The sequence below is a fragment of the Macaca fascicularis genome, chromosome 10 (assembly GCF_037993035.2).
Source record: "Macaca fascicularis isolate 582-1 chromosome 10, T2T-MFA8v1.1".
NCBI classification, from domain to species: Eukaryota; Metazoa; Chordata; class Mammalia; order Primates; family Cercopithecidae; genus Macaca; species Macaca fascicularis.
Genome location: NC_088384.1, coordinates 19,397,083 through 19,423,131, shown reverse-complemented (window position 1 = coordinate 19,423,131; position 26,049 = coordinate 19,397,083). Strand labels below are relative to the sequence as shown.

At 39.9% G+C, this 26,049-nt stretch overlaps 1 protein-coding gene across 1 annotated transcript in view; it reads right to left on the bottom strand.

Annotated features, from left to right (window-relative positions):
• Positions 1–26,049, bottom strand: part of SLC5A4 (solute carrier family 5 member 4) — a 37,099-nt gene continuing 11,050 nt past the window's right edge. Inside the window, exons 6-15 of the mRNA XM_005567497.5 lie at positions 21,525–21,630; positions 19,789–19,869; positions 17,392–17,612; positions 15,449–15,584; positions 13,525–13,632; positions 11,796–11,946; positions 8,308–8,476; positions 6,923–7,138; positions 3,862–3,964; positions 1–1,686 (exon numbers count right to left, since the gene is read on the bottom strand). Coding sequence (XP_005567554.4) covers positions 1,475–1,686; positions 3,862–3,964; positions 6,923–7,138; positions 8,308–8,476; positions 11,796–11,946; positions 13,525–13,632; positions 15,449–15,584; positions 17,392–17,612; positions 19,789–19,869; positions 21,525–21,630 — 1,503 coding nt within the window. The 3' untranslated portion in view covers positions 1–1,474. The remainder of the gene's footprint in view (positions 1,687–3,861; positions 3,965–6,922; positions 7,139–8,307; positions 8,477–11,795; positions 11,947–13,524; positions 13,633–15,448; positions 15,585–17,391; positions 17,613–19,788; positions 19,870–21,524; positions 21,631–26,049) is intronic.

Sequence of the window (26,049 nt, the reverse complement as noted above, 5' to 3'; positions counted from 1 at the left end):
AGCAATAATTTCCAGTATATTTAAAAGATATTTACAATGGATATTTCTAGTTCACCCCCATCAACTATTAGAAAATATTTTTATTTTTTAAATCCTTGAAGTAACTGAGTGAAGGTCGCTCCACAGGAGAAGTCACTGTTGTGTAGATGAGGAGGTTACTAGGTGAGGCAGAGTTGGAAGAGGCATTCTTTTCAAATGGAAATCTCTGGAAACTTCAGAAGGCAAGTATGAGGTAGGGCAATTTGCCTGGTGTATTAGTCTATTCTCACACTGCTAATAAAGACATACCCAAGACTGGGTAATTTATACAGGAAAGAGGTTTAGTGAACCCACAGTTCAGCATGGCTGAGGAGGCCTCAGGAAACTTACAATCATGGTGGAACAACACATCCTTCTTCACAAGGCGGCAAAAGAAAGAAGTGCAAAGTGAAGCGGGGGGAAGCCCCTTCTAAAACCATCAGATCTCATGAGAACTCACTATCACAGCAGCAGCAGCATGGGGATAACTGCCCTCACAATTCAATTACCTTCCACCAGATCCTTCCCACAACGCGTGGAGATTATGGGAACTACAGTCCATGATGAGAGTTGGATGAGGACACAGCCAAACCATATCACTTGGTCATTTTCATTTTCAGGCTTCACATATAAGTGAGATCCTATAGCATTTGTCTTTCTGTGTCTGGCTTATTTCACTTAGCATAATGTTCTGCAGGTTCATCCACATTGTTACAAGTGGCAGGATTTCCTTCGTTTTTATGGCTGAATAGTATTCTATTATGTATATATATAACATTCTCATCATTCATCCATCACAGCACACTTAAATTGTTTCTGTATCTTAGCTATTGTGAATAGTGCTGCAGTGAAAAGTTGAACTCATCGAAGCAGAGAGTAGATGATGGTTGCCTGGGGTGAAGAGGTAGGTAACTGGGGAGGTATTAGTCAAAGAGTACAAACCTTCACTCATAAGATGAATATATTCTGAGGGTGCAAAGGACAGCATGGTGACTATAGCTAATAATACTGTATTGTGTGCTTGAAATTTACTAAGAGTCTCTCAGTTGTTCTTACCACACACACAGAAAAGGTAAACATGTGAGGTGATAGATGTGTTAACTTGATTGTGGTTATTGTTTCAGAAGGTATACATATATCAAATCATCACATCGTACATCCTAAATATAAACTATTTTCATTTGTTTACTGTACCTCAATAAAGCCGGAAAAATAAAATTTAGACCTGTGTGTCTTGTTTACACACGTAGAGGTCACTTCACAGTTTTATATCAACTCTTAGTGACACGAAGGAACAACAAAAGCAAAATATCAAGTCTGTAGTCATCTCATTGGATAAAATTACCAACTGCTGATTTTTTTTTGCCACCCAACATACTATAAAATGAAAATCACTCAAATTATCCTTTGGTTCATTATTAAGAATTATTCATTATTCTAATGGCTCAGATACAGTTCAGGCATAGTAGCCATAAATAAAGACCACCACAGCCAGGAGGAGGATGGCGTTGATGTTCACTATTGTCCTCCACAAGGGCCTCTCAGATGTGTCTGTGAGCTTCTTTCTCAAGGCTTCCTCTTCCTCCTTGGTTAGCTTGGGTCCCTTCTGCAAACCGCAGAACAAGTCATAAGCTTTCTTGAGGCATCCACGTGATTGCTCAGGATAATCTGGAACAAAGATAAGCAAATGGTTGCAGAAGATCTAGATCACAAAAGAACTAGAAATCCTTGTCAGTGTAGTACCTATGACGGTAAAAAATGATCACAATCACCTGGGACTGTTAAGAGGAATCCCTGAGAAAATGTAGATAAGTTTAATCATATAAAAACAGGCAACTTTTGCATGGCATAAAGTTCAATAAACAAAGTAAAAACAAATGACAAAATGGGGGAAACATTTGCATATTCTATTACAAAGGGTTTAATATCTTTAATATATAATGGGTTTCTAAAAGTCGGTAAGAAAAGGCTATCAACAGCTCATGTCAGCATATTAGAGAGATGAATAAACAGTTGAAAGAAAAAAGACACATGGTTCTCAAGCTCACTCAAAAAAGAGAAATTTAAACTAAACCTATACCACTTTCTCATCTATCAGTGGGAAAAATTCCGAGGTTTCACAACATACTATGCTGGTGAGTTTGCGTGGAAATTAGTAAGGGAATTAGTAGCATATTGCAAAATCATATAGGCATGAACCCTTTGACCCAACAACTAAACTCCACAAAATCTATCCCCAACTTATACTGGCAAAAATACAAAAAGACTCATATATATGGCTATCTGTTGCAGCACTAGAAAATTTAATACTTCTAAACTCGAATGTTTATAAAAATCATAAAGTAAGATTATACTTAAAAAATAAATGATAATGAAAATTATACAAATTAAAAGCTGTGAGATTTAAAACAGTATTGCTTTGAGGAAAATTTATATGGCCTTAGTTATTTATATAGAAAAGAACAATCAAAGAAAAATCAAAAGAAAAATCAAATTTCCACAGGAAATGAATGAGTTAATATCCAACTTAGTAAAAAAAAAAAAAAAAAAAAAAAAAAAGAGAGAGAATAAACCCAAATAATGTAAATGGAAGGGAATACAAATAAAAACAGGAAGGATGAAATAGAAAAGAAGGAAAATAATAGAAATGACAAAGCCAGACGTTAGTTCTTTGAGAAAAGTAAACTAGACAAATCTTTAGTAAGATTAAGAAAAAAGATAAATCACAAAATATACTAGAGATTGAAAGGGTAACACAACTATAGAGGCAACATAGATGGATAAGTAGACACTATGAATAACTTTATGCCAATATATTTAAAATGTGCACTAAATGGACACAATCCTAGAAATACATAATTTTCCAAAAGTGATTAATGATGAAATGGAAACTCTAAATCGTTCCATAGCCATTATATAAATTTGATCAGTAATTAAGATGTGCAACACACACACACACACACACACAGAGCCCTTATGGTATTATTGGCAAAATACCAAAATTCAATGGCAACATTATTTCAATCTTATTGAAATATTTTAATAAAATGGAAAAATGGGCTAATTTCTGATTCATTCTATGATAACTCTATAATCTTAATACAAAAACCAAAAACTTAGTACAAAACCAGAAAATGATAGGCCAGTCATACTCAGGAACACTGATATAAAAAATCAAAAGGAACAGAAAGCATTGACTCTTCCTTCACTTTGAAGAAACCAAACCAAAACAGACAAAGCAATTATTGTCCAGTTTAAGACAACATATTGTGAAGTGCTAAACCTTATCTGAGGTTTAAAAAATATTAGGTAAACAAAGAGCCACAGGGATGACTTGATGGAGAAATTTTCATGAAGGAAGTGAGATTAGAACTTAGTTTTAAAGAATAAGCATTTTTTCTCTTAGACAGGAGGTAGAAATATTTTAGGGAGCTTGGCACTTGTGGGGAAAAGTCAGAAAAGCTGTCTGCCTGGAATAGAGGGTATGTTAGAGAAAATACTGAGAAATAAAGTTGGAGAGAAGGTGGGGCTAGATGCTTATTTGCAGTCAATCAAGATTGAACACTCACTATGTAACTAGGAACAGGCGAGTCTGTAACTGATTGTCTGAGATCTCAGTAACTACGGATGGATGATGGGTGGACAAACCAATGGACAGGCAGATGAATAGACGGATTTAATAATATTGCCTTGATTTTTGGAAAGGTAAAAATTTAAAGTTTCAGTGTATCATAAATCTAACAGCCTTTTCAGAAGCTGGATTTAATGACATTAAAAGAAAACCATTAAAAAAGCCTGTGCACAGAGTTCCTACATGAAAACCAAATGTAAATCAAATATTACCTTCTTCAACACCATCATCTGTTTCTTCCTGACTTTTCTCTTCTGCATCTATATCGATTCGCTCCTCTGTACTGTTCCGAAGAACCCAGCACAGGCGGTACAGCTGAACAGGGACCATACGAAAATACATTAGTAATAGGCAAATGTTTGCAATAACATAATACAACGGTACCTTTGTTTATTGTCTGGTTTTTTAAAAAGTCAAACCACACAGGAGAATATAGATTGCAAAGAAAAGGCCTCCTACCACAGTCACTCACCAAAACACACTAATCATTTAAAAAATTTTTTTCTGTTTTTAATTCTTCTGGTTGCTATTCAGAACCTCAAATGATATACTTAAAAATACCTACTTCTGAATTTGTAATTTCAGCAAAGTTGAAGATTTAGCTAACCTACACTATACGCCAGTTTCACTCATTGTCCTTAACATCCAACAGTTATTAGCCACATCATTATTTCATCATTATTTCATTCAGTTTATCTAGTCTTTGCTTTTATAACTTTCAAACTATCTTCTTAAATTCATTTCTGGATTCATCACATTTGGCTGGTATCTATGTGCTATTCTTGAATTCCAGTTGCAATTAGTACGCTTACACACCCCTTTTCCTAACCCACCTCCAAACTGCTGTCAGCTATACCATCATTTTAAACTATTATGCTTTATATAATTTTTTATTATTTTCTGTAAATATATTAAGATTTCCATAGTTAGTCTGTATGTTGATTTAAGCATTTGAAAATAAATAGAATTGATGCTGTATGTACCGATTGGACACAAGAAGTAAATATCAGCCCTGGGTCATTCTAAGGAAATTGCTCTAAGTATCAATGGCTTTTTTCTGTTTGTTTCTTTTTAATAAGATGGAGTTTCTATCTTGTTGCCCAACTGGAGTGCAATGGTGCAATCTTGGCTCACTGCAACCTCCGCCTCCTGGGCTCAAGCAATTCTCCTGCCCCAGCCTCCCAAGTAGCTGGGATTACTAAAGGTGGACTGCCAGCATGCCTGGCTTATCTTTGTATTTTTAGTAGAGATGGGGTTTCACTATGTTTTTGACCAGGCTGGTCTCCAACTCCTGACCTCAGATGATCCAACCACCTTGGCCTCCCAAAGTGCTGGGATGACAGGCATGAGCCACTGTGCCCGGCCTATCAATGGGTTTTAAACCTTTATAATCGATCATATTCTAAGTTATGCCTCATTTTAATTTGGCTCATGACTTTCTTGTACAAATTTACTAGAATTTGTAATTGGTTTTATTTGTTCTTGACATATGCCTTCACCTTCTCAATAAGATTCCTAATCATATCTTCATAAGCTCTTATTCACAGGATTTCTTGTACTAGATCCACTTTCTTTGTTAAAAACTCTCTTCTTGGGAGTCCTTCAACTTCTTTTTAACTTGCATAGCGTAATTATTAGTTTTGCTGAAAGACTATCATCCTGGGACATCTCATTTTTGCACTGTTAGGCTAGATTCACAACAGTTTTCATGACTTTCTCTGAAATAACCATGATATTTATCAAGTCTATTTTGAAAGTTAAACCTTGCAGCATATTAATGAAACAGAAACATAAATCAGAAAAATGATCTCACTTGGTCCTTCAGACAGTATTTTTTTCCTAAAAATTTTTTCCTAAAAAAATTTTTCCTAAAAAAAAAAATTGGTTATTTCTATCAGCAAGTAAGAATTTAACATATATATTTATTGAAAAACTGTGTTTTCTAGTGTTCTTTCATCTAACTCAATATTCAGCATAAATATTTAGTTAGGAATTTCAGTGACATGTCCTTGGTAAAACATTTTGAACTGTGCTTATTTCAGGTTTTCCATCCACACATAATCTACTGGCCACTTCTCAGGAAAATACATAAAGAAGCATTGCTTCAAAAATTATGAGTGATACATTCAAAATATATAAAAGCTACACATATTTAGTCATAAATTCAAACAATTCAAACAATATTAGTATATAAGCAGTATTTATATTTTAAAAACAATTAATTAATATTTGCCAGGCCCCTATAGTGTCTCCCCACTCCCTGAAATGCCTCTTGTTGAAAATCTTAGGTGGATGTGCTCTAAGATTTTTTTTTGTATACTTAGACAAACATCTATATGCCTACATGTGTTTTATTTCAGAAAGTGCTATTATACATTATATTATTCTGCACATATTTTTCCACTTAATCATATTATGAACATTTTTTTCAAAGCAAATAATAGAGCTCCCCTGTGTTTCTAAACAGCTGTATAACGTTCAATGCACTGTGTTTGTGTGCTCATTCCTTTTATGATGAAATCTGGATTTTCTCCCAGCTACTTCCTATTTGAAAACTTTTGCAGAGAAAATCCTTATACACATTTTTCCTACTTGAACAAATATTTATACACAATAAATTCCTAAAACTGGGATTGCTGATTCATAAGTATTCGTAAGTATTTATCCATAAATACTACCCAATTGCTCTACTATCAATTATAAAATCTATGTACTTTCCAACAGTTTTGGACTGTGAGAATTTTCCCACAATGCTAATATTAACCACTAACATTAAATATTATTCATATTAAACATTTTTGCTAAATTGAAAGGCAAAAATGCATCTCATTATTCTATTCTTTCTTTTCCTGCCCCCGGTACCTTGTACTTTCCCCTCATTTCTGTGCCAGTCAGTGTTCGTGCGGTATATGAAATCCTGTTGGCCCAAACAGGCACAGCCCAGATGACAGCCCTGCTGTGAAATCTTTCCCAGTGTCTTTGGAAACACCAATTATTCTCTTCCTGGTGTCCTATGACAATGCTGTAGATTGACTTACCAACTACACTGTGAAATTTACAAGATATAATGTCCATTTTCTAATCCCTTACTTTTTAATTCACTGCGATTTGCATAAATTAAGTGCAAACTTTTCTTTATTTCAATGACTGAATGAAAATCTTAGGGTTCTTCTAGCTCTAGAGGTACAGTAAATACATTTCCTGGAACTCATACACTAAAACGTAAATAACTCTTATTTTAAAATTAGCATATATCCATTACTCATCACTCACATGTACATCAGGAATGGGTTTTGTTAAGAGGGAAATTCCCAGGACGACCAGCATGGACCCAAAAAAGAGAATGATGGAAAAGTAGAGATAGTGCACTCCACAGATAATCTTGGGACAGTTACTGGGAGCCAAGCAACTCGGTGTTCCATAAACAAACTCTGTTATCATACGAATGAGGCCCATCGCAAGTCCGACCATTAGACCCCAGAATGCTCCCTGCAAAAGAAGCAAGAAGAAAATCAGAATGTTTAGAAAATATGAGAAGCTTATTCAAGTAAGTCATAATTATAATCCTGCCTGCTTTCTCAGTTAAGGACCCACAAATGGCTAACCTTGGGCACAAGGTTACCGAAGTAGAGAAAATTGCAAATACCCGTGCTTGTTAGTTGGATGCTGCTTTCCATGGTCCTGAACTGTATATACCACTGCACCGTTGTTGATTCTCCAATACTAGGACACTACTGTCTACACTGACCCAAGCTGAAGTTTTCCTTGACTTTTGTTTCACAGTTAGATCAAAACACTTGTGATTTATTTGATAAAATAAGCAGAAGTATCAATTATGTTACACAATTTCCAGAGCTGGTATTAGGTAGTTTTGACAGTTCTGTGAAGCTCTTGATAATTTATTTCTGTGAGGAGTTGATGGGGATGGAAACATGTGTCTGTTCCTCTGCTCAAGATGTTATGCTTTAGAAAAACAGTATTGCATGGAGACTAATGGTATGAGCTTTGGATGGAAGAAGATCTAAGCCTGAATACCAAGATCCCACTTACTAATACTAAGTAACACGTGGAAAGCACATAGATACTAACCCCTCTGCGCCTGTTCCTCATCTGAAAATCATAATAGTAAGGCTAGTACTAAGGAAACATGTAAAGATTAAGGGTACATGATGCCCAATAATCAATTACTTACATATATCAAAATAGCAATGAACACATTTTGAATTCTTACTAGTGTGGTAGGTTTTCTTCTAAGAATTTCACATATTTTATCTCACTTAATCCTCACAACAATCCCATAGGATAGGTGCTATCATTATCTTCATTTTAAAGAGACTCAAGTAATTTGCTTAGGATCACAATATGATTAGGTGGTATAGCCATGATTGGGCCCTGGCAGTCTGCCTCCCAAACATGTTCCTCAACTCTGCACCGTGTATGTATGTAATACTTTGTAATAAACACATAAAGACTGTACTATGAATGTGCGCTATATTTTTATACTTTAGTAAGGATCAGGAATTGTGGCTGACCTCAACTAAAATTAAGATGGGCCATGACTTGCGTAAATAGGGTAGAAAGAATGTATTTTGATACCCCAGTGAAATAAACAATTTTTTCTCACTTCAGCAGGGAAATTTTTTCCAGTTTTCATTTACCTGTTCATTGACTCTTTTACAGAAGATGGCAAGCACATAGACAGCTGCAATTGGAGGTCCAAGGTAGCTAGAAATTGATTCTGTGTAATGGATTAGCTGTCCATTTTGAGACACTTGTACCAATGGGACCCACACAATGCTCACAACAGTTAATAGAAGAACAAATATCCTGAGAAGAAAACAACATAATTTAAACATTAAACAAAAGCACTATAGGTACTTCCACTGTGCTTTAGTTCTAGAGTTCATTCTTGTTGCCATTCATTGATTTTCCAAACAAAATCAAGCTCCTTGACCATACATAAACCCATGCTGTGCTTAATGGTGATCTTTTAGTAAAATGCCATAAAACAATTGCCTGTCTATAATCAATCATAATAGCTTCATCTATGAGATTAAATATCTATTCATAAAAAGTTAAAATATCAGCGATTAATAACTCCAACACACTATATGTAGTATATCAATTGGAAATAAGTACCACACTATTTCTATTAACCAGCAATTATTTGTACAATAAAGAAAGCAGACTTCCATTTTTTTGTTCTTTTCCTAGCTTGCAGGGAACAAAGTTGATTTGCATAGGTTAGAATGGAAACAGCCTCCATCTCAGAATGTTGAGTAAATCGGCAAGAAATGCTAACTTGTGCATTTTACTACTTGAGTACTTCAGCAGATAAAAAGCGTGTTAAAGGCTCCTGTTGTCCAGGGAGCATGACTTCTTCACCTTTCCAAACTCCAGCGTTGTCTGTGCTTGTTGTGTGAGTAAATGAACCAACATAATTTACTAGAATGTGCATAAAAGGCCATTCATCTCTCTTTGCTCACATGAAATAGAGAAGCAGTTGTGGGGTGGAGGAAGGAACAAGTATTTGGGCATTTAAACATTTAAAGGAGACAAATGTCTCATTTAAATGTTACAAAATCACTGCATCCTTGCAACAACTAAATGTGATAAACTATGGGAAGTCTTAGCATAATGCCTAAACCACAGTAAGGATTCAATAAATTACACTTACTGTTGGTATTTATTTTTTATCACCATTGGAAGGCAAATCACATGCTTTCCCAACTCATTCAGTTACAGTTTCCTATCACATGTAGAATAAAATCCTGTCTTGTTATGACTTCAATGGCCCTGCATGACCTCGCCTCCAGGCACCTTTCTGACCTTGCTCTTCACTCTCCCACTGGCTTCTCATGGACGAAACTCACTCCTGGTTGTTCTCAAACATACCACATACGTGACTGTAGGAGGAAAGCAGCCCTCATTGTTCCTTCCCCGAGAGCACCATGGGGTTCACTCCCACACTTCCTGCAGGCTCTGCTCAGACACCACCCCCTAAGAGAGGACTCTCTGAGCACCTGGATGAGGTTGCTTCCATCCTTTCTTCCTGCTTTGTCTTTCTAGCGCCTCTGGTCACCTGAGGTAGCACACCTTTATTATCTATCTTCCTGACAAAGGCATACATTCCATGAGGCAGGAATTTTAAAAGCATATGTGTTTTTTTTCTTATTTGTGTTTTGTGAGATAGTAGGCATTTGATAACACAGAGAGAGAGGGGAAAAGAACAAGTCATTGTTTTATCATTGAGACTTAAGGAGGATGTGTGTCCAAGATCATATACCTATTAGTGGGACGACTGCATCTTGGGCCTCCTGAACACCAACCAGTACTTTCTCTACTACAGGTATGCTCCTGCCTTCCTGTACTCCCTCTCCTACAGCATTTGTCCAGAGTCAAGCTCTGGGCCAAGTGAGACCTTTGGGTTTTTCCCCAAGTGTTTAATTTGCTAAAGTTATTGTTACTGTCAACAACAAAGGACAGTCTTTTAAATAGTTGGTCAGTTTCTCTTGATACCAATTTCTTTGAAAAGACTAGACAAATTCTGGTATCTGACTACAGCGGAACATCACAGAGAAAGAAAATGATTATACTACAACTACACATAGCAACACGGTTGAATGTTGCAAACATAACATGAGCAAAATAAGCCATATTTCAGCAGGTGGCAGTGGCTCACGCCTGTAATCCCAGGACTTTGGGAGGCCGAGGTGGGCGGATCACGAGGTCAAGAGATCAAGACCATCTGGCCAACATGGTGAAACTCCGTCTCTACTAAAAGTACAAAAATTAGCCTGGCATGGTGGTGGGTGCCTGTAGTCCCAGCTACTCAGGAGGCCGAGGCAGGAGAATCGCTTGAACTTGGGAGGCAGAGTTGCAGTGAGCCAAGATCGTGCCACTGCACTCCAGCTTGGTGACAGAGCAAGACTCTGTCTTAAAAAAAAAACATCGTATTTCAAGGGATACAAATGCAATTATTCTACTTATAATAGCATGAAGTTGGAAAAGACTAAGCTATAGCGTCACAAGTCACAGTGGTTAGCTTTGGAATGATGTAGACCAAGACGAACTTCTGGGTGCTGGCAATTTCCATGTCTTGACTTGATCGATGGTTACATGGTCCTCATTTTGTGACGCATCTCTGAGCTGTGCATCCATGTTTTAACTGTTTTCTTTATATGTGCTGTACTTTGATTTTTAAAACATTTTACAAAATGCTATGACAGGCCAGGGGCAGTGGCTCACACCTGTAATCCCAGCACTTTGGGAGGCCGAGGAGAATGGATCACCCAAGGTCAGTATTTGGGACCAGCCTGGCCAACACTGTGAATCCCTATCTCTACTAAAATACAACAAATTAGCTGGGCATGGTGGTGGGCACCTGTAATCCCAGTTACTCAGGAGGCTGAGGCAGGAGAATCGCTTGAACCTGGGAGGCAGCAGTTGCAGTGAGTTGGGAGTGTGCCATTGCACTCCAGCCTAGGCAAAAAGAGTGAAACTCTGTCAAAAAAAAAAAAAGCCATGATAATATAGGGTCTTCTCGAAAATTGTGAAGGGGAAGAAGGACATTCTGGTATCCATTTTTTCCTCATTTCCTTCCATCTCACTCCCACTATCTTCAAGGCCCCCAGGCTGCTCAGGGTCCCCTGGGTTGACTTAACTCTCCAAGCATCCTCTTGGAATTAGTCTCTTCCCTGCTCCTTTGTAACACAGCCCAATCATTCATGAATATGACTGATAAAGTCCTCTGTGTTCATGTGTAGAAGACGTAATCTGTTACCTCCATGTGATATACACAGAAACTGCTAGAGACAATGCATTCACCTATCAGAGTAGGTGGGAATTTTACACCCCATTAAAATACTAGTGGAGTTTTATGAAGATGTGGATAGGGGGGTGATGTGAGGAGGGGAAGAAATAAGAGCCATTCAGAAGCATTTGAAAGACCGAAAAAGTGATTATTTCATTTAAAGGTATGGTTCAAATTTTTGTATCTGGAAAGTGATCACTTGAATTCGATGTACTCCAATGTCTCATCCCCGCATCCAGATGCTAGGATTACTTTCACCAAAGTCAAAGGCAAGGGAACTCTAGTTCACTTCTACATCTGCACTTCTCCAGAGGATTCTAGGTGGGAACTCACCGTCCAGCTATCAGGATCTCTTTCTCCGACGCTTGCTTTCGCACCTTGGTGTAGAGGTCAATAGCGAAAAGGGTGCTGGCGCTGTTGAAGATGGAGGTCAGGGAGCTTATGAGAGAGGCCAGCATGACCGAAAGCATCAAGCCTCGCAGTCCTGGAGCCGGGAGAGGGTACAAGCACTGGTTAGTGGCTGGACAGCGCCTTGCTAAACTAGAGAGCGTTGAAAGGTAAAAGCACCATCCGGGACATTGGTTAACTGATGTCTTTATCAATACACATCAGCATGTGGAGTTTCCTGCATATTTTCCTGGTCACCTGAGAATAATCCAGTATAAATAAGTCAGGCACAGAAAGACAAAACATCACATGTTCTCACTTACTTGTATCGTCTAAAAATCAAAAACAATTGAACTCATGGATATAGAGAGCAGAAGGATGGTTACCAGAGGCTGGGAAGGGTAGTGGGGGACTAGGGGTGGTGGCGGGGATGGTTAATGGGTACAAAAAAGAGAGAAAGAATGAATAAGACCTACTGTTTGATAGCAAAGCAGGGTAACCATAATCAGTAATAAGTTAATTGTACATTTTAAAATAACTTAAAGAGTGTAATTGAATTGTTTGTAACTCAAAAAATAAATGCTTGAGGGGACAGATTAAAGCAAAAAGAATTTTAGTCCTAAACACGAACTTAGAGATCATCTACTGGAACCTAGTTTTAGAAGAGAGGAAACAACATCACACCATCTTTCTTTGGGTAGGGGCTGTTGGCTTCCTGAAGACTTAAGAGAACTGGAGAGGAAGAAGTCCAGTAGGCGGTTCTGCTAAACAAGTCTTTGGAGGGGCAAAGCCAAGAGTTTTGAGCCATGATGGGAACTTCATCCTCCAGTTCCCTCTGCCCATTAGTAATGGCCCTAAGCCTCCTAGGACAGAGTGTGTGTGGATGGGGAGTATGTGGTGTCATGATTGTGGGCCCTGGTCCCTTCCTCCCTCCTGTGTGTCAGGGTGGAGGAAGGTGGAAGAAGTGTAGCCAACTCTTGATGGGGTACGGGATCACCTGGTCAAGTCCTGAGCTCTGTACCCTGCTCCATTTCTGTTCACCACAGCAATGATCACCTTCTGGCATCCTAATAATTTATGTATTTCCTATGTGGTTTATTTTCTATCTCACACTACTAGATTTTGAGTTCCAAGAGGTAGGGGACTTTGTGCCTATTTCACTGATGTTTTGTTAGCACCAAAGCAGTGCCTGGCACTCAGTAGGCACTCAATAAATACTTGCAGATTAAATAGATTGAGATCTATTATTTGGTTATCACTAGCCCCAAAAATGCCCTCCAAAAAGAAGGATAAATAGTTTATTCTATTTGGTTTATTTGGTTATCACTAGCCCCCAAAAAGCAGAAAAAATAGTTTACCTCTAGGTCTCGTGTTTACAAGTTTATGACTATGCAACTCTTTTATTGACAAATGGATCATTTAATTTGTTCTTGGCTGCCTCAGAAAACAGTCTTGAATCTGAAGGAGTAAGAATTCTTCTAACAGTAGTTGTACCCGGTTCATCTCTGAAATGTTCAGGCCTAGCACAGAGCTGGTAGCCTGTGGAAGGTGCTCAAGAAATGTCTGATGAGTTGGATTGAATTAATGGAAGGTACAAGAATTGCACCATAACCCTTCCACGAGACCCATCTGTAAACAGGGCTCTGGGGCTGTCCCAGCAGGGACATTTTCCTACCTTGGGGCATCAGTTCCAGCACCATCGTTGGGTATGCATAGTTAGTGCAGCCAACATCAACGCCACAGTGTTTCACGCATTCAGAAGGTACCACACATGCTACCTTATCTGAGGAAGAATTCAGAAGTGAGTCCAATGAGGCCAAAATAGGCAAAACCAACAACCATTAAACAAAGAGAAAAGTTGTAAGATCATAAGGAAGGAAAGATATTTGCCTGGAAACTGAAGATTCAACTTTGAACTCCATACCACAGATCTGGCCCCTCTATTCCCAAAACACAACCCTAAGTATCTCATCCCTGTAGCCCCCTTACACTGACCAATGGGACAGGGGCTCTCTTGGGACGTGGCCTAGCAAGAGCATTTGAGCAAAGAGAGGGAGTGGACCCCATCCTCTGGGAAAACAGCAAAAAAGTCATTCTTCCAGGAACACAGAACTCAAGAGATTGACAAAAATAGCAACGGGAAGTTAGGTCCTGAGTGCAGTCACATTTAGCCTAGTATCTTTCACCTGCATCTAAGAAGAGGTGACACTTGTGATGGTCAGTTGGGTGACTGTCCCATGTGTCATGATGCCTCACCTCTGTGGCAGTTGCACAATACCTTGTTGGTTTTTTGTTTTTGCTTAAACGACATTATGACAACAGACAGGGAGGCTTGATAAAGAATCACCCAGAAAAATAACACCTCAGCACATTAGCTTCTTTTCACTACTTCCTAATCCTTTTCTATACAGAAATGTCTTTTTTGTAAAACTATGGTAGTTGTTGAGACATTATTTTTCAAGTTTCTTTTCACACTTAGCATCCTAACCTCAGCATTTTCCCAAGTTTTGAGATAGTCTTCAGTCTCCTGTTTTCATTTTTCCATAAAGGAGGTGCACAGTAATTTCTTTGGCCATTCCCCACTAGTTAGATACCTACGCTTTTTTTTTTTTTTGAAGAGATGGGATCTCACTTTGTCACCCAAGCTGTAGTGCAATGGTGCAATCATAGTTCACTGTAGCCTTGAACTCCTGGGCTCAAGCAATCCTCCCGCCTCAGCCTCCCAAGCAGCTGAGACTATAGGAACACACCATCATGCCTGGCTACTTTATCTTATTATTTAGAGATGGGATCTTGCTGTATTGCTCAGGCTGGTCTCAAAGTCCTGGGCCTCAAGCGATTCGCCTGCCTCAGCCTCCCAAGTAGGTGAGATTATAGGCATGAATATTCTTTACCCTTATAAAGAATATTACAAAGCTGCAATAAGAAGGATGCTGGTCCCTTGATGTTCACTTAACAATATTTCAGTGAAATCAACTGATGCCCAGTTGAGAAAACATGATGTGGATTTAGTGTTATCTGATGGATTACCCTGATAAAAATGATTCCTCGATAAGTCAAGAAAGATTTGGTTATATTCTCTTCACTTTTCATAATAAAGGAAGTTGAATTCAACACTAGCAGTTACTCTCAGCTGACTCAGAAATGTACATATCCTCAAACAGCCTGATTCCAAAGCAGTGAAAACTGATTCAGTTCTCCAGTTTTCTCAGAGGGACCAAGACCTTCTCAGTCAGAGATGTCACCAAACTCAGACGGTACAGCTCACTTGACTCAAATTAACCCAATCCTACCTCATCCTGCAGTGTCGTTTTGCCATATTCTCTGGACTTCCTTAAATCTAAGCAACTCATGAAGACAGAACTCACAGACTCAAATGTCTATGAGACAGGCAGATGGTATGACAAGGATAAAGGAACAGAGCATCCAATATGCCACATTTTCCTGCCTTTGACCGCTGTGCAGGCTGTGCCCTCCACCTGGAATTCTGCTTTTACTTCCATCCAGAATGGATTTTCTCAAGGCTTTATGACATTTTAAGAACACTTCTCAGAATACAAGCATAAAGAAAAGAGAGAACATACAGATTCAGGGCTTACCTGTGTACAGGATGCGGCTGATCATCCCCGGCATCACCATGAGGAACATGGGCAGCAGCTTCAGGTAAGCACACATGATGCAAGCAGCCTTCACGTGAGACATGTCCTTGCCACTCAGGCAGCGCTGCACGATGACCTGCCGGGAGAATGTGACACACTCATGAAACAACCAGGGGATGATTTCCAAGGCAGTGAGTGTCTCTTTCCAGAGTTTAATGTTGCAATAAGAAATGATGTGGACCAGTATACCAAAGAGCTATCTGCACTCCTATGTTCACTGCAGCACTATTCACAATAGCCAGCATGTGGAATTAGCCTGAGTGTCCATCAGCGGATGAATGGATTAGGAAAATGTGCATAATACACAATGCAAAACCATTCAGCCGCACACAACAATGAAGCCCTGTCATTTGCAGCAACACGGATGGAACTGGAGGTCATTACGCTAAGTGAAATAAGCCAGGCACAGAAAGACAAATATCACACATTCCCCACTCATTCTCACTTCCTGAGGCCTAGCTCAGGAAGATACTGAAGGCTTGGATTTGCCCCGAAAGACAGAATAAACGAAGAAAGAAGACAACTGGCAGTACTGGAAAAAGGAGAAATAACCTGAGTAGGGCAAAAATGAATTCCCAAAGATGACAGTGAAGGGGTCATTGGATAAGTTAGTTGGGCACCAGAGGGAGTGCTGCCAGACTGTGAGAGGGCAAAAGACTCTAGGAGAACCTTTCATTCAATGAGTAATAATTAGCAAGAAAATTCAAAATGAAAAATTAAGAATTGGCCAGGTGCGGTGGCTCACACCTGTAAGTGCAGCACTTTGGGAGGCTGAGACAGAAGGATTGCTGGAGTCCAGGAGTTTGAGACATAGTGAGACCCTGTCTCTATTCAAAAAATAATGTTTTTTAAAAAAGAAAGAAAACAAGACTTAAAATTATTAATTCCAGGAACAACAACAACAAAAAAAGCTAAGGAAAAGTCAGGCAGTATAATCACATGGTTCAGCTGTGAATTACATTCGGGTAGTCACAAAAATGGTGGCACCGAATGCTGATCTCTCCAAAATTGTGATTGACAGCTATTGGGAGGATGGGGGAACAGGTGTGCTTGCATGGGGCTGGGAAGGGAAAGTTGAAAGACAGCTAAACTCTCATCCTTCATCATAGGGAAGCCAACAATAAAATCCTAAAACTAACAGGGAGCAACACAAGCATTTATCTGAATCACTTGGGGATCAAGTTAATGAGCAGATTCCAATTCAAAGGGTCTAGATAGGGTTATAGGGTCTGAGAGCATTTATTCCTAGTGAGCTCCAAGGTGATGTCCATGTTGATGGCTCACAGACTGCACACTGAGCACAAGGATTTAGGGAACAGAAATAAATGCCAAAACACTTACTTAAAAGAGCTGAAAGCATTTGCCTCTGAAGGACAAGAAATAGAGTAGAAAGCAGGGTACCGTGCAGCTGTTTTTAAATAACAAGTTTTGTAGAAGTGTTTGACTCTTTAAGCTGGATGTGGTGGCTCATCCCTGTAATCCCAGCACTTTGAGACGCCGAGGTGGGCAGATCACCTGAGGTCAGGTGTTTGAGACCAGCCTGGCCAACATGGTGAAACCCCGTCTCTACTGAAAATACAAAAGTTAGCCGGGCATGGTGGTGTGCATCTGTAATCCCAGCTACTCGGGAGGCTGAGGCAGGAGAATCACCTGAACCCGGGAGGTGGAGGTTGCAGTGAGTTGAGATCATGCCACTGCACTCCAGCCTGTGTGACAGAGTGAGACTCCATCTAAAAAAACACAAAAAACAAAAATGAAGAAGTATTTGACTCTTTAAATGATGTGTGTGCAAAACGGAAACTAAATGTTTTTCTATGAGACAAGAACAACAAACACATGTACACACACAGACACACACACAGACACACACACACACACTTCACCTGATTTGTGCACCAGTACCACAAAGCTGTAATGGGCATTCCAAATATAATTCCGGGCCATGGAATGTCCCCAGTCACAGGATCTCGGAAGATGTGGAAGGAGTCCTCCCGAGGTGTGTAGCAGCTGGCACTGATTGTCAAGTTGTCCCCCTCGACTACGGACGGGATGGCATTCATGTACTTCTCGGTAAAGCTCTCGTAACCTCCAACTTCGTTAAATGCTAAAAAGGCATCAGAGTAAAACGAGATGTCTTACTGAAATCTAAGACATCCAATGTTTATGATGACTACTTTTTGGTGGAGGTACACAATCACCTCCCATCAGCCCAGTCCAATCCTCAGTCACCCTCTCCCAGGTCCATGTCTTTCTGGTACCTCCACTGGCACTGGCTATGCTACCAGATTGACTTTCACGAAGTACAGAAAGCAAATAACTCTGACTTGTCTTCCTATATTGCTCTTTGAAATTTTGAGTTAGTGTCTCTTTTAAGGTAAAAACGAAGCTGTTATCCAACAGGCCGGCACTGATATCTCAGAACCATTTAGAGCATAAGCAAACTGGAAGGTGAACTAACAAAGTGAGCCCCATGAAATTATCCATCAGAAAGCCCCAGCTCCTCTGAAAAGATCAGGAGGCAAAGGCCTCTCTTCTTGACCCAGAGCTTGGCTCTTTTGATCTTACTTGCAATCTGGTTTTCTGGTGCAACACTATATTTTGCCTGTTACAATAAAAAAAATTGGAAAGATAAGAAGCAGAAATTGGGGGTGGCAGGTTAGATGTGACAAGGGAAAATGATGAGACTCAGCCTGTTCGGGTCTGGAAAGGCCAGTCAGGTGCAGAAGAGAATTGTGGTTGCTCTTAAAAAGCTGAGCCCAGGCATCTGGGGTAGCTTAGTATAGCTTTAAATGATGAAAAATTCATCAGAGTATTATACAATTATAGGGTTGAGTTAACATTAATCTACTTCATTATTTAGCTGAAGGACTACTATGTGCCAAACACAGTGCTAGGATCATGTACAAAATAAATGTGCAAGGCAGGAACTTAGCCGAGTGGAGGATACAGACAATACGAGGAAGTTGCTTTGATTAGATAAATATGGATTGTAACAAAAATACATAGGAGACTCTAAGAGATGAGAGTCCCCCTCTTCATCCTAAAGATGGCAGAATTGAGGTTTAGAGACCTAATGCCAGGGAGTGCATCACTGAGGCCAGAAACCAAGGCACCATGAACAAGAACAGCACAGAAGTTCTGGATAACTGAATAGAAAGTACACAAAGAATTGGTGCTAACGACTAGCCTCTGGAGTGGCACTGTGCAACAGAAACATTCTGCAGTGATAGAACTGTCCTGTATCCATGCCGTCCAGTATGGCTAGTTTTCCTATGCAAAGATAAATACCATAATAAGAGAAAACAAATATTGGCAAGCTGTAAATTAGGTCAATATTGCTTGATGGCAATGAACTGAATGATACTAATAAGTGAGCATTATTAAGAAAACTCCAACCTGTATTTGTGTATTGTCACAATGCAATAGATTTCCATCCAAAATAGTCATAATGAGGTTACGGATGTTTTGGATGAAAATCCACTACAATACATTGTTTGAGTACACAAACATAGGTTGTGTATTCTATGTCTGTGTATGATTCAGTTGAACTAATATTCAGTTCTCAAATTTTTTCCTACTATTTAATCCTTCATTTCATAAAAATTCTATGTAAATGAAAGGTTTCTAGGCTTTGAATCTAATGTACAAATACTTCTGTAAAATTATCAACCCACTGCTACTGATTTTGTCTGTCCTTCATACAAAGAAATTAAGGTTAAATGAGATAACTTACCTAAGCAATAATTTTTTTTTTTTTTTTTTGAGACGGAGTCTCGCTCTGTCACCCAGGCTGGAGTGCAGTGGCTGGATCTCAGCTCACTGCAGGCTCTGCCTCCTGGGTTTATGCCATTCTCCTGCCTCAGCCTCCCGAGTAGCTGGGACTACAGGTGCCCGCCACCTCGCTCGGCTAGTTTTTCGTATTTTTTAGTACAGATGGGGTTTCACCGTGTTAGCCAGGATGGTCTCGATCTCCTGACCTCGTGATCCGCCCGTCTCGGCCTCCCAAAGTGCTGGGATTACAGGCTTGAGCCACCGTGCCCGGCCAGCAATAATTTTTAAAAGAAAGTAATGTTCTTTTCCCCACCATCCATTTCCTTATGCTGAGATAATAAAGCAAGAAAGAAGTCAGGCAGATATTTCAGTGATGGGGATTATATAAATGACGGGAAAGTGTGACGAGATGAAACTGGAAGGCATCCCAATAAGGAGCAGACAGACTGAACAGAAACAAGCCCCGTCACTTCCGGCCCCTGGGCACTGCACGCAAGGTCATCACTTACCAAACCCCATGAGAATAAAAGAGCCAATCAGCATGATGATGGTCTGGAGGGTGTCTGTGTAAATCACTGAGGCCAACCCCCCTGGTGAGAGAAAGAAAAGAACCAGGGCATTTTATCCATGTGTCCCCATGTATTTGCCTTCACCACTGGGTTCTCCTCCACCCAGAACCCTGGAAATGACCCAGTAGAATACATCAAAAGCTCCTAGGTGAGCCACAAGCTTGTCCTGACATCATAATCTCCTCAGCACTGGTTCTCCTACTTCCCTTGCTTTGCCCTGATTCGAAGTTTCTATGAATTACAGTGAAGTTTCATCTTTGTGTGAGTTTTTGAATATTAAGCAGGGGAAAAGGCAGCACTTTAATACCATGAAAGTTTCTCTTAACAATCCCTCAATTTACAGCCATTCAGCACAGTGCACCTGCTCTAAAATATCTAGCGAAACCACTTTTGCTCTAGTGCTGGAACGTATTATTGTTTCATTAATTCAGTACCAGATATAGTTACCGTGTTTTGTGTTTTGCTGTAGTGTTGAACAACAAAAAATCCCAAACCCAGCTTATTTTTCAAGTCTAGACTAACTAAGCTGTCAGTCTAGTTAGTCACCAGCACCTGCAACAAGATATTCCCTTTATGAGAGTGTCATGAGAAAATAAGATGAATCCTGAACACAGAATACTCATGCCCTTATCGCTCCCTTATTCGGAAACACATGCTCTGTGGAAGTGGTCTGTACCAAAATAGAGATACTTATGCCAAACCCTAACAAAATGGGGCTGGGAGGTCACGCAGGTAGGGCCCTCATACACCTATGCCGGTAACAGGAACTGTTGGAAGACATTATTATGAAGACTGTCTCCTAGCAACAGCCAGTACCACCAATGAACAAACACCAGCGCCTGCAAGAAGCAGGTGAAACAATCATCTTTGTTTCAGAACAGCTTACGTGGGCTCTCCCTCTCTGTCTTTAAAAGCCTCCCCTTTGCCCCAACCCCCTTGGAAGTCCTATGGTCTGCCATAGGACATGTATCCTGGTTTGCAATCCCTCACTATTCCCCAAAGAAACTCCTCATTTTGGAGAGTTGGTCTCTCTGTCGCTTATTTTAGGTTGACAGTTCAAATGCACGGAAATGGCCCCAAAACTGTTTTGACCGTTCTAGCTGGTATTTTTCCTTACGTCTTCCAACTCAGCTGGTATACTTTAATTTTTATGTTAGTATGCATGAGAAGCATATCAACATACCTGGTTCATGAGAGCCTGCTTGGACTATTGTCACACATCGTCTCCTGCCAGCAACCCACTGCTCCAGTTCTCCTCTCTCAACTGCACCATTCACGGCCAACGCCATGCCCTGGCATCCTGTGTTCATTTGAACCTCACCTTTCATTTGCTAGTCTCCTATCTGAGCTGCTATTTCCTCCCAACCGTCTGTGTGGATGATATGCTAAATTCTAAGTGCCAGTCTGGGTACCAAACACATAGCTGAACCAAATGACCCGTTTCCCACCCCATTCCCCACATAATTCCCTTCCATCAAGATGCTCACTTCTAATATCAAGGATTCTGTGTTCTATGCTCTAGTTGTGTTTCTGGTGCTGTGCTTGACTCTCATAGTGGGAATGAAATGGTGCCTTTACCTCGGCAGCGACAAGGCTAACACTGAGAATGCTAATTGCAGGTTGGGGTGGGATCAGCAAAAGACAGTCCGAGTGAGCAAAATATACAACATACTCACCAGTGATGGTGTAAACAGCAGTCATAGCCAAGAGGATGAAGATTGCCAGGTAAAGGTCCAATCCCAAGGCCAGCTTGATGAATATAGCTCCAGCAAACATGTCTGACTAAAAAGGGAACAGTCAGGATGAGAAAGAAACATGCATTTGAGGCCACTGGTTTCTCTGCCCCAATGTCCACTCTTCTTAACCCTTCTTTTTCTGATAGACTCCTACTTATCCTTCAAGAATCCACTGGGATGGCCCCAGAGTAATACCTTCCATAAAGCCTCAAAAATGATTTTCACTGTCTTCACTCTTTCCTATATTCTCATAGAAGTTAGTTCTTTGCTCAATTGAGGTGCTTATTACATGAGGTGACATGTCCTGAGAACTTTTTCTGTGCCATGAGGCTTAGAGAGGCTGAGTAATTGCTTATAGGAAGCTCCTCAACTGTGATGGAGTATTTAGAAATATATCTTCTCCTTGAGCCCGGGAGTTTGAGGCTGCAGTGAGCGGTAATTGGATAGAAAGTATGTACCAAGCGGCCGGGCGCGGTGGCTCAAGCCTGTAATCCCAGCACTTTGGGAGACTGAGGCGGGCGGATCACAAGATCAAGAGATCGAGACCATCCTGGCTAACACGGTGAAACCCCGTCTCTACTAAAATTACAAAAAATGGGCCGGGCATGGTGGCCGGGGGCTTGTAGTCCCAGCTACTCGGGAGGCTGAGGCAGGAGAATGGCATGAACCCGGGAGGCGGAGCTTGCAGTGAGCCGAGATCGCGCCACTGCACTCCAGCCTGGGCGACAGAGCAAGACTCCGTCTCAAAAAAAAAAAAAAAAAAAGAAAGAAAGAAAGAAAGAGTATGTACCAAAATAGAATACAACCAAAGAACATTGTTTCATATATATTCCAAATATATATGTGCTACAATGATTGAAAATTGGTTTGAATTGGGGGGTCAGTTATGATTATTTTTGAAATTGAGGGGAAAATGTAGAATTAATTTAGATTATGCAGACTGTGCTGTAAAAGCATGATGCTGGCTGGAATTCAATTAATTACATGTGTCTCTGACCCTCCTAGGGCCTTTAGGTCTAACCATAAAAAAGGGAGATTATGATCAACTTAGAAATCTCTCTAAGGCAAACATATTTCAGTGGGAAGTACATTTTCCTATCTACAATATTTGGCTCAGCATAATTAACATGAATAATTTAGGACAATTTCCTGCTAGTTATTATATGTGTGTGTATATATATATAAAACTAATAAGATATATGTTCTTAAAATTAGTATTCTTGTTTGCCAATGAGGATTTTTATAATTATCTGTTCGTTTTAATTTTCCTAAAATTATTAACAGAACTGAGTCCGTTTTTAAGAGACGAATTGGGTAACATTTTTTTCTCTGTTCTGGAAAAACTTAAGCTGCCAATGGATCATCTCTTCCTTGAAACCTTGACAGAATCCACCCCTACCCTTCTCCATGTCCCCAAACTACCTGTCAGGTAGGCATTATTGTCATCATTTTGCATCGGAGAAAACGGAGGCTTAGGGAATTTGTCCTGGATCACCCAGATAGAAAGTGGTAAGCTCAGGATTTAAACCTGTGTGGTGTGACTCAGAAGCTTACATGGTTAAGCACTTTGTTATACTGCTATCTGGAATTTTACTTAGTGAAATATGTGGGGAACACTTAGAGAAGTATAGACAAATTATTCTAGGAAGATGGTGAATGTGGCAGCATGGTTTGTGAACTTCCATGACTCTCTACATTAGACAGAGCAAGTTTATGGCAAAACCAACAAAATTAGATGACCGGGTATTTCCATGAGGCCCAAAAGGCAAGACGGCAGGTGCAAATCAACCTCAGCCGCAAGACCTGCATGACAGCAAGATCTGGGAGGAGGCAGAGAGAAACAGTAGCTTATCTGAAGGAACTTAGACATCCCCACAGAGCCACCAGGTGACTGCTGAGAAGCACAGTAGGACAATTTCAGAACTACAGCAGAGCATAGAAGAGGCTTTGCTTTAATAACCAGTGGGCAACTATAAACGCTACTTGATAAGTTCCAAAAGGGTTCAGAGTAGTCTGGGTCAAACAAGCTCTCAAAACCAACAGCCAAAGCTGCCTTTCAGAACAGGGACCTACACCGATGAGAAACTTCTAGAAAAGGCAAAAAAAATTGGCAAAGTGAGGAACACCATGTTTGATGATACACTAGTCTTCTGGTGGGGATGGAGGAGAACTGCAAATAAGTTCTGAATTCATTTTTAGTTTGTTTGTTTGTTTGTAACAGCATGGGTGAGGCAATTCGGAAATAATTTTCTTGTTAAAAATATTTACTTATTTTTGTTTCGGCCAGGCACAGTGGCTGATGCCTGTAATCCCAGCACTTTGGGAGGCCAAAGCGGGTGGATCACTTGAGATTTTTTTTTTAATTTATGCTTTTGTTATCTGTGGTTTTGAGGTCTTAGCCAAAAAAATCTTTGCTCAGGCCAATGTCCTGAAGCATTTCTGAAATCATTTTTGATGCGTTATAGGATTGAGCAAACAAACTATATATATGTGTGTGTGTGTGTGTGTGTATATGTATATGTGTGTGTGTATATATATCTGTGTGTGTGTGTGTATATATATATGTATATGTTGATGACTTAGAGGGCCAGGAGTCTCAATTGTGGAAGAAGGAACATATAAATATAGAATTGCAGAAGGCAATAAAATGCTCTATAAAGCTGGATTGGAATTGGAGGTATTCGTGTGAACTCATGATTTCTAAACTGCATATGTATGTGTATAGCTGCCTAGAAAGTATATGTATGTGTGTGTATGAATATATCTATTTCTGTGTGTGCATTTACATGTGTGTATGTATGCATTTATTTCCTAATTCTGTCAGCTAAAAGAGTCAAGAAAAAAAGTCAACCCAATAAGCACACTTAGCACCCAGATTTTTGTTTCTAATACCGTTCCCCACTAAAGGAGCCAGGGCTGTCCCAGAAAAACAGGTGATTCCAGGGCTGGAAAAGGGTTGGTACAAGACGAGTCTGAAACATTTTGTTAGGCCAGAATTTAAGAAATTGCTCAACAAAATGATGGGATCATGCTCCATCCTTTACACAGAATCCAGTTTGAGGAACTCTCACTGGCCAAATGTGGTATAAGTATCAAAATAACTGGCCGGGCGTGGTGGCTCATGCCTGTAATCGCAGCACTTTGGGAGGCCGAGGCAGGCAGATCACGAGGTCAGGAGTTCGAGACCAGCCTGACTAGCATGGTGAAACCCGGTCTCTACTAAAAATACAAAAAATTAGCCAGGCTTGGTGGCAGGTGCCTGTAGTTCCGGCTACTCAGGAGGCTGAGGCAGGAGAATTGCTTGAACCTGGCAGGCGTGGAGGTTGCGGTGAGCTGAGGTCGCGCCACTGCACTCCAGTGTGGGTGACAGAGTGAGACTCTGTCTCAAAAAAAAAAAAAGTATCAAATAACTGCATATAATAATATTGGTAAACCAATGATAAATAGGAATGTATCAGTCCAATATCAGTAATAGATAAACAGAGAAGGGAAGACTCCTGCCCTCAGTAGCCTGCTGAATGCTGGCTGGGAACTACGGAAGGAGTGCTAGAGTTGGAAAATTATTATTTGGCAACCATCATAGTAAAGACTGGATCTAATAAGAATCATTTATGAATGTTAAATCTAGTGGAAAAATTTGAAGAGGAACTGGATATTTCAATGGTTTAAAGCATCTGTCACAGACCGTTTATTGGTTACAGGGGAAAATAAAACAGTAATTCTATAGTGGAGAAATTGGGCAATACTTTGACCAGGTGATTAAAATTAACATCACCATTGAGGAACAGATGGGCACTGAATACTTCTAGACAGGATACTTTTAGTAGGATATATCACTTATGCAGTATTCCAGCCAAGAAGAATGCATAACCTGAATCCAACCATGAAGAAATATCAGGCAAATCCAAAATAAAGATTGTCATATTAAGAAGGGTGGAGTAGGGACTCTATCCTTCAAAATGTCAGTGTCATCAAAGACAGAAAAGGGATATGGAAATATTCCAGAAGAAAGGAGGCTGAAGACCTTTGGCAACTGAATGTGGCACCTAACCCTAGATTGCATCCTGCACTGGAGAAGAAAAGATGATAAAAAGGATATTACTGGGTCAATTGACAAAGTTGGAATATAAATGGTAGATTAGTGTATCCATGTTATGTTTACTCGAGTTGATAATTCCACTGTGGTTTTGCAAGAAATTATCCCTGCTCCTAGGAATAACGATATACAGAGAAGGCTTAGTTTAAAAAAACCATCATTTTACAACTGCCACAGTAAAGACTGGATCAGGTAAAAATCACTGGATCAGGTAGAATCATCAATGAGTGTTAAATCTGGGGGAAAATTTACATTGAAATTTTTGGGGTTAAAGGGCAATGATATATATAACAACCTCAAATAGTTAAAAACATATGAGAGACACTTTGGGAGGCTAAGCAGGGTGGATCATTTGAGGTCAGGAGTTCG